General features: G+C 34.3%; 1 protein-coding gene across 1 annotated transcript in view; it reads right to left on the bottom strand.

The window, feature by feature from the left end:
• Positions 1-3759: 3759 nt before the first annotated feature.
• HSPA4L (heat shock 70kDa protein 4-like) overlaps positions 3760-12915 on the bottom strand; it is a 57087-nt gene continuing 47931 nt past the window's right edge. The window contains exons 17-19 of the mRNA XM_008581614.1: positions 12116-12235; positions 8806-8967; positions 3760-5103 (exon numbers count right to left, since the gene is read on the bottom strand). Coding sequence (XP_008579836.1) covers positions 4912-5103; positions 8806-8967; positions 12116-12235 — 474 coding nt within the window. The 3' untranslated portion in view covers positions 3760-4911. The remainder of the gene's footprint in view (positions 5104-8805; positions 8968-12115; positions 12236-12915) is intronic.

Here is a 12915-nt window from a genome sequence, read left to right as displayed (position 1 = left end):
ATCTTGTCTTATTTATCCTCTTATAAATAGGAAAGACTAATATTTCCATTTATAATGTAATTAATCTATCTAAAACATGTCAAATTTCACAAATATCTTTATAGGATAGGTCATTTTTAGGTATCAGTACATTCCCTATCTATCATCCTTTGACTTAGGGCATGACAGTAAAGATTCCAAAGATATTATTTTTTAAAGTATATTGAGTTGCCTGATAGACTGAATCAAATGATTCAATTAGCTTTGTTTCTTTGACTTGAAAGCTCCACGTCATTTAATAGTGTATTTTTAACAAACATGCTTTTTATTTTAATACTCACTCTAATAATACATTAGAGATATCCTTAGGGATCCAGAATATGAAAGCCATTACTACCTATATAACTACTGACCACTTCCACAGAAATTTAGGTTTTTTTTTTTTCTTAGTTGTTTGTTTTTCACGTTCTTAAAATTCCAGGTGCCCTTTTATTGTGTGAAATAATTACCCTTGAACTGAGGCAAAAAAATTTTTTGTAAAGACATCTGGCAGCATTATAAACCCAAAGATGTTCTGTTAGAAAACATGAGTTCATGGAAGAATATTAATTTAAGTGCATCTTAAGTTAGAGATGTGATAGTTAACTAGCTAAAGTTTCTTGTTTATTTTGTTCTTTGATCTGCATTACATTTTTGTTACTTTCTATCAAAAGGAAATACTATATGCTTCCTGAGAATTATTTTAAAATTGTACTTCAGATTAAATCAGACCTTGATGTAAACTGAAAGGTAATGTTAAACCTGATATTTTCTTGATCAAAAAGTCTGTATCTTCTGAAATTGACTACTTTAAGATTATTTACTTTGCTAAATAGACTGACTGTTGTAAAACATATTGTAGTAAGAGGATAATAAATTATTAAACTTTATAAGCATCCCTCCCTATGCCACTTAAAAAGTCATCAGTGGCTAACTTTAATCAATGCCATCAGATTTTAAATATATATATTGATATGTGAGTATAATTAGCTATTCCTCTCATTAAGTTTTACATGAACATCACAAAACCCAATTCTGGTTATAATTCAAAACTTTTGAAGTTTAACCACAAAATAACATTTACTTTAAAATTTTTTGCTATAAAATTTTACAAAGGGAGAGAGATGAAGTTATATTTTTCTAGTCATTTAAAGAAAAACTTCTAAATTTTCCATGATACGTAAAATTAATGCAAAAGCTTTAATTGTCGTGGACCACCAAATACCAATTATAGTCATGTGTCACTTCACAATGGGGATACGTTCTGAAAAATGTGTGGCTAGGTGATTTCCTTGTATTCACACAAACCTATATGATATAGCCTATAAAACATCTTAGCTATATGGTATAGCAACATACAAGCACCGTGGTATATATGGCTCATCATTGACCTAAATGTCATTCTGCAGCAGTTGACTGTATTCAAAATGAAACAGAAAACTGTAACGGGAATGTTTACAGGGCTTATGATTACATTCCAAATTTATAAAAATGGAGGGACAGTTATACATAATCTATTTTGGGTCTATAAAGTCAGCTAATTTGATCACTGTATTCAACTGTCTATTCCCTTTTATTTTTTGGGGGGTGGCTGGCTGCTATCTATTGTCTTTAAATATGGCTAATTTTTCAAAATGTTAAAGATATGTTTAAAGATAAAGATATGCTTATTTTGAAAAAAATGCTTTAACACTGACATTTTATTATAATGATTATTGAGCCCCCAAATTCACTTTAAAGACTTCTATTAGAAAATAGCTGGGCCGACCCCGTGGCTCACTCGGTAGAGTGCGGCGCTGGGAGCACAGTGGCGCTCCCGCCGCGGGTTCGGATCCTATATAGGGATGGCCAGTTCACTCACTGGCTGAGCGCGGTGCGGACGACACCAAGCCAAGTGTTGCGATCCCCTTACCAGTCACAAACAAAAGAAAATAGTCATAAATATACTAAAATTAGACCCCAAATAAAAAAAAAAAAAGCCTTAAGAAATCTTTTCTCTTTCCATTCTTCCTAGAATGTCTTATTATCCTTTTAAAACTGAGATTATCTATTATTCCAATAGCCAAATTATTTGGTATGATGTTTCTAGTTTTTTAAAAACCTTAAGAATTCTGTAATACTACTAAGGAATTAAAATTTCACAAGCTTTCTTTTGTTATATTATTTAACAATCTTTGTTTTTATAGTCACAGCACAACTGGCTATCAAAAGTTGGTTTGTGAAACCAAGATAATTTATACTTTTCCACAGAGTCAAAGTGCACTAAACTATATTTATTAATCATTCTAGATATCTATACTTATTATTTGCTTACTACAGGAAAACATTCTGTTTTGCTATGCATCTTTTAAAATAACTTCTAAAATAGGTTTTTATTTTGAAAATATCTTTTTTTGTCTAGCATTGCATACTCCAATGCAGGTTAAAATTAGAATGAACCATAATGTCTACCCAAAACTGTATTAAGAACATATTCTATTTTACTAAAAAAAATCAATAAATAACTACATTATAAGGTTAGATCGTTTTACAAATGTCATTTAAGTTAAATGGGTAAGAAAAGTATAAATATTATTTTTGGATGTATTTAACTTATTAAATGAAGTATTATATACCTGCAAAGATTGGTGTTATATATCTGAGTAAACACAAACCTTCATGAAATGACTTAAGAGCAGAATAAAAATCATTAGGATATACTAGACAATTCAGATGCAGAAAGGGCTGCATAAATGTGCATTCCACATTTATTTCCAGGAAATTTTTTTTTTTTCCTTTTTCTGTGTCTGGCAATGGATCACAACCCTCAGTGTTGCCCCTGTACCGGACCGGGACCGGCAACGGGATCGCAACCCTCAGCGCTGCTCCCGCGCCTCGCTCAGCCAGTGAGCGGGAACCGGTCTGTATGTGGGATCCGAACCCTCGGCGGGAGCGCCGCCACGCTTCCCAAGCGGCCCATATTTCCAGGAAATTTTTGAGACATAGCTCCTAACCAAGCAGGTGGAGGATTTAACTGAAGAGAAAGCTATAAGGTCCCTACTTGTACTGTTATATATTCCCTTTCATAACCTTCATGCTTCTGAACTGAACCTATATATTCAAAAAACTAATGAGAAGTAACTGATACATACTTTTAAAAAATGTATTTTGTCACTTACTGAATATAATTATTTCATTTTAAGAGTATGAAGAGAGGACAGTTTAAAGACAAGAAGACATTTAAAAATATATTTTGGGTCTATATGATTTTTTTTGATGCAAAAAAGGGACACTTCCCCTGAAAAAGCTGAATAAAAATCCCTGCCAAATGCACCACTCCATACTCTTCTTTCAGTGCAAACTACATTGTAGAAACAAAATCTCTCGTAGAGAACCAGTTGTGAGAAATAATGACTATCCCTAAAGATACTATACTCTCAATTTTTAACTACTTAAGAAAAGTCAATATTAATTCTTCTTAATAAAAAGATTTAGCTTTGGGAAAAATGAGCCTTTCAAAATTTTAACATTGGTCAATCTAGTTGACTGGCATTAAGAACACAAGGGCCCATGCATTTGTCTATGCTTCTTCCTCCTGTAGGGTGAAATGTCATTTCAGCCTGTTCCTGAATGGTTCCACCCTCTGGACAGAACTGAACGTGAACAAGTCTGGCGATGAAGCACAGATTAGGTCCTTAATATATGTTAAAATTACTCTCCCTTCTCCCACTTATATAAGAAGCACCAAAACTGGAGCCAAAGTTTTAAAAGGTAATGTAAGAGCAGGTACTATAATTTAATCACATCGTATCATATTACACTATATAACATTCTATATTTTGCCTGTTGATATGTAACACAGTTAAGTTTATTACAAGCATTATTTCCTAAGACTTATGGTATGTTTTCCTTTCCAAGTATTACTGCTTATTTGTGTTTATCTACATTGCAACATTAAGTAAATCAATGATAAATGTATATATGTGATACAGTGTGCCATTTCTCCCTACCTGTGTTAAAGTATTATTAACAAAATCGGTGAAGAAAAGCAAGACTATTAAGACTGAAACAAGGCTACCAACATCACAGATGCATGTTTAAGTAGGTCAACAGCACTTTCCCCTTAACATGAAGGTAATTTCATCAAAAGGCTTCCACATTTTTAGGCTAGCATTATTATAGCAGCAGCCACTCTTCAGGACAAGTAGATCAAAAGTTTCAAGTGAAAAAAAGAAAAACACTGAATTACTCTATGAAAATATTAATCTACATTACTAATAAAAGAACCAAACTGCTGGTGTCACCTTAACATGAAATTGTGTGTTTTCCCTTTCAATGTACGATTTAGTTCATGTGATGACCAGAAAGCTCTGAAGTTTTCGTAGTATATTAATGAGATGAACTAATTTGTCGAGGAACCTCTCTTATTTGTTTTAATATTTAAATTATAACAATACAGTAACTAGAAAAAGGTCAGTGCCTCAGTGGCTTTAACCACATCAATTTCAATTTTTGTTTTCAAAATAATGACGAAATTAAAAATATATGCTTCTGCAACAACAGTACAATACGGTATCCTTTCCTGAATAAAGGAGCTAAGGTTTATCCAAGTAGAAGCTTTAAATAAGTTAGATTGTTGCCAACAACATGTCAATCCTGCATGTTTGATATAAAATACATTAGGAAAGCTTAAACTGATTTGTAAATCTATATTCGGCTAAAGCTTCACATAAGCAGCAATGGAAATGAACAGAGCTACATTCAATATAAAACACTTTCCAAAACTACTCCAAAAAACAAATGACAAAGTGGTTAAGAACAACTGAACATCTGTTGTGTGTACCAGATGTAAAAGAAGAATGGATCCCGTGGTTACTTGTACTGGTTTGAATTATGTGAAGGTAAGATTAAGAGTTAGTCCACTTCCATCTCTCCAGAAGATTTAGTATGCTGTGAGCTGTCTTTTGTTGTTTCTGGTTTAGTTTCAGTTCCACTCTGTCCATCCACTGGCCCATTGTGCTCACCATTAGCTTTTGCTTTGTCTTCAGCAACTTCTACTTTTGGTTTGGGCTTGTAAATGATGGGGTTACAGAAATTATCCAGTTCCTAAAGACATGAAGAAATTGATTATATTAAAAGTATCACAGAACGAGTTACCATTAACTTTCTAAATTCCACATTAACTTTCTAAATTTCCACATTATTCCACACTCCTGAATTTATGTTAGCCCAGCTAGATAACCAATTGTTTCTTCAAATGCCTCACGAAGGATTTACCTTCTGTGCATATCTGTGGTAATTAGAAACTACCGACTCTTTAACAATATTTTTTGTATCTAATCTTCCCAAAACTTGTTTCCTCATAATTTAAATATAGTTTTTCACAGAAATAATTTTTAATTCTTCCTTTAAATTATGCCTAATGCTTTGTCATGAGAATTATGTCAAATAACACCTATTTCATAAATTGAAATTTCTCAACATTTATACAAAACAATTTTAATAAAAAGAAGCACATATACACTAACAACTTTATTTTTTGAAAACAGCTGAGTTGCCTTTTCTGTTAAAGAAAAAAATAAGCCTTAAAAGTAAATGCAACTTAATAGTTTAAGTGAAATACAATGTATTTTTTATTTCCTTGCTTTTTATACACAGATAAAAGACCATTACATAAATACTACTCAAATTTAAAAACCTTTCAAGACTAGAGTCTCAAAGATTGAAATAGAGATAGAAAGACAGGTAGTAACGTCATAGGGGGAATGTTTCAGTGGCAAACTGCTCATACACACTACATCTCATCTGATTAGGAATAAATTATCTATTATAACTTCTTGGCAAAACTTTCTCAAGATGAAAATACTTTTATTACTTTATCTGATTATAAAAATATCTGCTTTTGTTAAAAAAAAAAAAAAGAACCCAATGATATACTGAATGTGACTCAAAAAAAAAAAAAATCACCTGAAATTCCATCTCCTGTAGGTTAACATTATTAACATTTTAGTGATCATCATTCTGGATACATGTTCATGCATTACATATGTACAAACATACAGATCTCTGAACACAGTTATACTAGTGAGATCATTTTATTTAGATTCTGTAATCTTTGCTTTCTCACTCAACAATATATTGTACAATATATCTTTATATCTAAGCAGATATATCTCTGTATCTAAAATATTATAATTAATGGTTGCATAGCAGTATATGGACACATCAATTATTATCTCATTTCCTACTGATAGGAATTTAGGTTGCATCCACTTTCTTGCTAAATAAGCTAGGGTATTTAGCTGCATGCACTTGTGCAACGATCAATTTAGGATGAGTTCATAGAATTGTGATTTCTTGGTTACAGGGCATACTCACTTTAAATTTCTATACATATTCCGACACAATGGCCCAAGTAAGGTATAACAAATTTTGCCAAATTGCTCAGAGAACGTCCATTTTTCTACACCCTTGCCAACTATGGCGAAGGTTATAAATGTAAACAACCAACTCAGATAGGTAAAAGATTTGCATTTCTTAGATTAGTGATGAGGATAAATACCTCTTCAAATATTTATTGGACATGTATTTTCTTCTGTCAATTGTTTATCCAATGTCTTTACTCCTTTTTTAAGAATAGATAAAATTTTATTTCAATCAAAGGTTAAAAAAAAAGAAACCCAATTTAAGCTTCGTAAGAAGAAAAAGAATTTGTTGCTTCATGTAACTGAAAAGGGCTGGCTTCAAGTATGGCTTATCCAGGATCTTGGATACTGTCCTCAGGACTCTGTCTTGCTCCCTTCCTTTCTTGGCCATGTGTTCTCAAGGTCAGTTCTGTTTTCAGGCAGTCTTTGTTCAGACAAAGGTGAGATGATTACAGTTATCCCTCAATATCCTCAGGGGATTGGTTTCAGGAATTCCCACCCCATGGATATCAAAATCTGCAGACACTCAAGTCTCTTATATAAAATGATGTAGTATTTGCATAGAATCTACACACATCTTCCTGTATACTTTAGTAATTGTTCATAATACCTAATACAATGTGCTATGTAAATATTTGTTTATACTGTACTGTTTATTTGTATTATTTTTATTGTTGTATTTTTTTAAGTTGTTTTTTTACCCCCAAATATTTTCTATGCACAGTTGGTTGAATCCACAGATGTGGAACCCATGGATACAAAGGGCCTACGAGAAATCTAAGCCTTCTATCCTATAATGAATCAGCTCGCAGAAAGCTCCAAATAAAGGCCTGGAATTAAGTTGCAGGGTGCTGTTGGCCTAGCATGGGTCACCAGCACTTATATCTTGACCTGGTGCTCTCCAGTGGGAAGGGTGTGTCTAATTAGCCTCTAGATCCCCCTACACCAAGCATGCTGCCTAGGACACAACCTGGTGGGTAGGTGGATGGGTGGATGGGTGGACAGGTGGACGGGTGGTTGGATGAAGGGGATAAAAAATAACAGTCCCTTTCTATGTATATAGAACACTCTGCCATTGAAAGGCAGATTACTCCAAGTGGAAGTGACTTCCCAAGGACAACATGTCACTTGCGCGGTTCTAGGGCCATGTTGTCTCTACTGGGAAGGGCAGGGGAGAGAAGTGTGCCCGCACTCTCATGCAGTGGTTGTTGGCACTATGCCCAGTATGTACTTTGCATTGTTTCAATTAGTCTTCATTCTCTATAGAGCCAGCATGTCTGTGTGTCTGTTTCAGATGAGGAATATCACTTGACTGGGATGGCAAGAAGATGGTGAAACTGGGCTTCTCCCATCTGACCCCCTCATGCTCTATAGCCTCTTCAGGGCAGGACAGACGAGGGATGGCCAAGTGAGCCTTGCTAAGGAGTCTGGACTTTATCCTAACACTTCAGTCTATCCTTCCTGTATGTACGTGACTCCTCGGAAGACCCTCTGGTCCTGTCTCTTTCCAGGGCAGGTGTACCAGTCAAAACTCTTTCAGTTTGAAGTGCCAGAAATCCAACTCAAACTTACTGGCTTATGTGAAATAGGAAGTTAATACCTTAAATAACAAAGTTTAAGGGGTTCAGGAACAGCTTGATCCAGATACTCAAATAATGTCAAGAATACAAGGGTATGTCTTTACTCACTTTTCTACTTGGATACTGATCTTTATTATAAAGTTTTGTCCCCATATTTTTCATGGTGTTTTCTATGATAATTATTTTTTTTTTATTTTTATTTTTTAAAGATGACCGGTAAGGGGATCTTAACCCTTGACTTGGTGTTGTCAGCACCACGCTCAGCCAGTGAGTAAACCAGCCATCCCTATATGGGATCCGAACCCGTGGCCTTGGTGTTATCAGCACCACACTCTCCCGAGTGAGCCATGGGCTGGCCCCCTATGATAATTTTTGACACTTACATTAGCAATTCTTCTTAAACTGGAAAGTTTATTCCAGGAATGATTTTACCATGGAAGTTCACATATTTCAAACTTGGTCAAAAACAGACCTACACTGCAAAGTTTTATAATGAAGACTTAGAGGTGTCTCATCCAATCTATAAGTCTGAAATATTTAACAGTCAGAAGTCATCACATTGCTTAATTTCATTTTGTATTGCTCTTGAAATTTAAAAACCAACCTGTGTGACAAATTAAATCAAGGAACAGAGATATCCCACACCTAGAATCTTTTAAAAAGAATTTTGGCAAAATAAAAGATTAGCTTTAACTTTCGTTTTTTTTCTAAGTTCTTCTGCTAATTGATTTTTCAAAGTATGACTTCCATTTAAAAATTTTAGTCCTTGAACCCATTAAAAAGGGAATTTTATAGTTTCTTACCTTTGACTTCGTAACTATTTCTGAAACTTTTACCACAGGATCTTGAGTGAGACTTAGTTTGTTCTGTGCATTCATCTTACTGTTCAGCCAACTCATGGCATCACTGATGTATTTTTCAACTTCTTCCATTTCAGCAGGATCCAAATGATCATATCTCTCATCCTATTTAAACAAAAACTACTTAATATAACTGATTTTTCAGTAAGCACCAGTTTGACAATTTCTGCTTAAAAGATTTAGACTTTTATTAAGTGTATACCTCACACACTCATGTGAAGAAACCACAAACAAATATAACTTAGAACTAAAGGAATTGAGAGAAAAGATAAAATAGTGTGGGTTTAAAAAGAAATGACTTTTTGAAAAAGTCAGGTTTGGAAAAAAAATTACCTGTAGAGAATAACCAAAGGGAAAGCACTTAGCCAAGAAATAAACTGCAGAAATGAAATATGTTAGAGGATAAGTAGAAATACAGTGAGCAGGCTTCTATGGGTTAAATGTGTTCCTCAAAGGTTCATGTTTTGGAGACTTAATCTCCATTGTAACAGTGTAAAGAGAGTGGGAAACCCTATTACAGCATCTGAAAGGTGGGGCTTTTAAGAGGTAATCAGGTTGTGAGGACTGTACCCTCATGAATGGATTAACCCATTGCCAGTTTAAGGTTTAATAGGTGGTAAAGGGCATGGTTCTGATGGCTTTAAAAGGAGAGCAAGTGAGAGGTTAGCTCTCTTGCTCAGCGCACTTGCCACGCAATACCCTGCATCATTGTGGAGAGGCACCACCAAGAACAAGGAGGACCCTCACCAGATGTGTTCTCTGAACTTTGCACTTCCCAGCCTCTGAAAGTGTAAGAAATAAATTTTATTTCTTTATAAATTACCCAGTTTCAGTTATTCTTTTATAAACAGAAATGGACAGATAACACAGGCATACAGCAAGCTAGACAGAAAATTCTGAATGTACAACAGAATATGCTAAGTTCCAGATAAAGAGAATGACATAATAAAATTCTGTCTGAAAAAGGGAACTGCAACTGACACATAAGACAACTTAAGATCCTTTAAAAAAAATAAGTCAAATCATATTATTCCTATGCTCAAAAATCTCCAATAACTTCCCATCTCAGAGTAAAACCCAAACTTTTGTTATTCTTTTATAAACAGAAATGGACAGATAACACAGGCATACAGCAAGCTAGACAGAAAATTCTGAATGTACAACAGAATATGCTAAGTTCCAGATAAAGAGAATGACATAATAAAATTCTGTCTGAAAAAGGGAACTGCAACTGACACATAAGACAACTTAAGATCCTTTAAAAAAAATAAGTCAAATCATATTATTCCTATGCTCAAAAATCTCCAATAACTTCCCATCTCAGAGTAAAACCCAAACTTTTACAATGGCCTACTAGGCCTTTTATGATTTGGTAACTACTACCCCTATCTCCCCTACCCACCCCAGTTTAAGCCACGCTGGCTTTCTTTGCTGTTCTTCTAACATGTTCTCCCCTTGGGGTTTTGCAACTGCTACTCCCTTTTTCTAGAACATTTCTCTTCTAGTTATTGTACATATTGAGTCCTTACCTCCTTCAGTTTTCTCCTGACATGTATGTCACCTTATTAGCCTGATCTTCTCTCTGACAAACCTCCTCCATCTCTGGCAGTCCCTTACTTTCCCTACAGCCCATTATCACCATCTGACATATTTACAGTAACTTATTTGTTGTCAGCCTTTCCCCATTGAAGCATATTAGAAACAGGTTCAATGTTTTGCTTGATGCTATAGTTCCAGCACCGAGAAAACAGCTTGGCACATAATAAAAACTCAAATGCTTGAGCATAAGTGAAGTCTTGCCTTGCTCTGGATATTATTTTAAACCTGCACACTAATGAAGACAGCTAAAGCCTGGGGAGAACTGGACTACAGTAATTATACCAGATTTAAAATATTCTTGGTATTTTCATTTATCTGCTTGTTCCTTCTAACTTTAGTATTATTCTTACATTCTATTTGACCTATAAGGACCACTTTCACAGTCAGTATCTGGATCTTTACTTTAGGTTGGCTGCTTGCAATTTTTGTTCTAAAAAACTCATAAATCTCTTATTTCTATAAGTATCCTCTTCCCACACTGTGGAAGACAAGTTGTTGACAGTTCATATGTTGACATCAGGCTGCTCAGATTTAAATTCTGATTCCATCATTTACTGTCTGTGTAATCCTCAAGGTGATAAACATTCCTATTTTTTTTTATATACAAGATGAAGATAATAGTATTAACTTTTTATAGGATATATCCTAGTGAGAATAAAGTGAGACAGTCCATGTAAAGTGCTAAAAATTCATTAAGGGCCTGATAAATGTAGGCTATTATTTATAACGAACTCATGCCTGAATGTTTCTGGTGCTGGTCTCTCCTGCCCATTGATGCAGTTTTAACATCAATAACAAAAACTGGGGGATTACAGAGAATATTCATTTAGAGCAGGGATAAGCGAATTTGTCCTGTAAGCTAAATCCAATTACCTGCCTATGTTTTTCAATAAAGTTTTTTGGAACACAGCCATGACCATTTGTTCGCATACTGTCTACAGTTGTTTTTGCACTACAATGGCAGAGATGAATACCTGTACAGACATGGTAAGGACTACAGAGCTTAAAATATTTATATTTGTCTCTTTAAAGAAAAAGTCTGCTAACTACTGGATTAGAGGAAAAACAACCAAATTTTACTGTTACATACAAATAGAGATATCATCTATATAACTATATTATTTAAAGCTTAAAAATAGTGTAAAGGTTAAGGTAATACAGATTTGGGTATGTATAAAAAAGAATAAAGGGTATAGCAAATTATGGATGACTAACAGACTGTAAGACAAAGAGTAACTAAAAGAGACAGAAGCCAAAGAACAAAATAAAGGCTAGTAGAGTCCAGTTTCAAGGAGGACCATAAAAAAAAAAAGGTCCGCGAGGACCTCTTTTTCACTACTGTGTATAAAAGACAATAAAATAAGATCTCTAAGAAAATAATGAATTTGGTAACTGGATTAATTTATAAAGCGGTTTCAGAGAATTCTCAAAGATGAAAGCCGCATATCTTCATTGTATCGCAAATGTATCATAATCCTTTACTGACAACTCTCCAATAAAAAAATTAGTTTTAAGTTTGGTACACAGTTTGAAATTTGGTAGCAATAACTGTTTCAGCTTTATAGCTGAGAACTTTTAGATTTATCCCATCCTTTCCATGTACCACACACATGCCATATGCCATCTTCACCAGTTGGCTTTGCGAATTCAATACCTTGTTTCTATATGCTTCTATCACTTTCATGATAAGCTGGATCTTTTTTCCCAAGTCATTTAAAGCTTTTGGTCTCTCTTCATGTTCCATGTACTTCATTTGAATAGGCTGGCCATATTTCTGTTAACAGAAATTTTTTAAAAAGAAAAAATTGTTATTTGCATTTTAACAGAAAACAACATTTATTGGGCCCTTATAGGATGATAAATAGGAAGAAAAGATGGCCAGATTAAAATATGTCCCCTCTTATTTCCCTATATGGAAGTGAGTTCCAGTGGCTATTTTCTTACTCAGTCTTACATAGGGACATCTAACTCATGCCATATCTTTTTCTTTTTTTTTTTTTTGTCCTTTTTTGAGACCGGCCACACTGCGCTCAGCCAGTGAGCGCTGTGAGTGCACCGGTCATCCCTATATAGGATCCGAACCCGTGGCGGGAACGCTGCACGGGCTCGGCCCATGCCATATCTTTTTCTCATTCATTAAGATTACTTCTTGATTCTTCTCAAATTCAAAGTCTCAATGAAAACTTTAATTCCTTCAAATCTGGGTGTTAAAACTTTACAAATCTATTACATTAAGAAAACCATAAGGACTATATACTACATGCAGAATTCAGATTTGAAATGGCTCCAAATATTAACAATGAATGCATAATATAACTCTCTATATACAACCTGATAACTGGGACTTCCTGATGGTTAATATCTATTAAGTATTATTTATATTTAATCACTAGATTAAAATGTTCAGTATATTCTTTTTTTTTTCTTCCCTTTTTTCCTGACCGGTAAGGGGAT

The sequence above is a fragment of the Galeopterus variegatus genome, unplaced genomic scaffold (genome assembly GCF_000696425.1).
Source record: "Galeopterus variegatus unplaced genomic scaffold, G_variegatus-3.0.2 Scaffold2404, whole genome shotgun sequence".
Classification (NCBI taxonomy): domain Eukaryota; kingdom Metazoa; phylum Chordata; class Mammalia; order Dermoptera; family Cynocephalidae; genus Galeopterus; species Galeopterus variegatus.
This window is presented reverse-complemented; position numbering and strand designations above follow the sequence as displayed.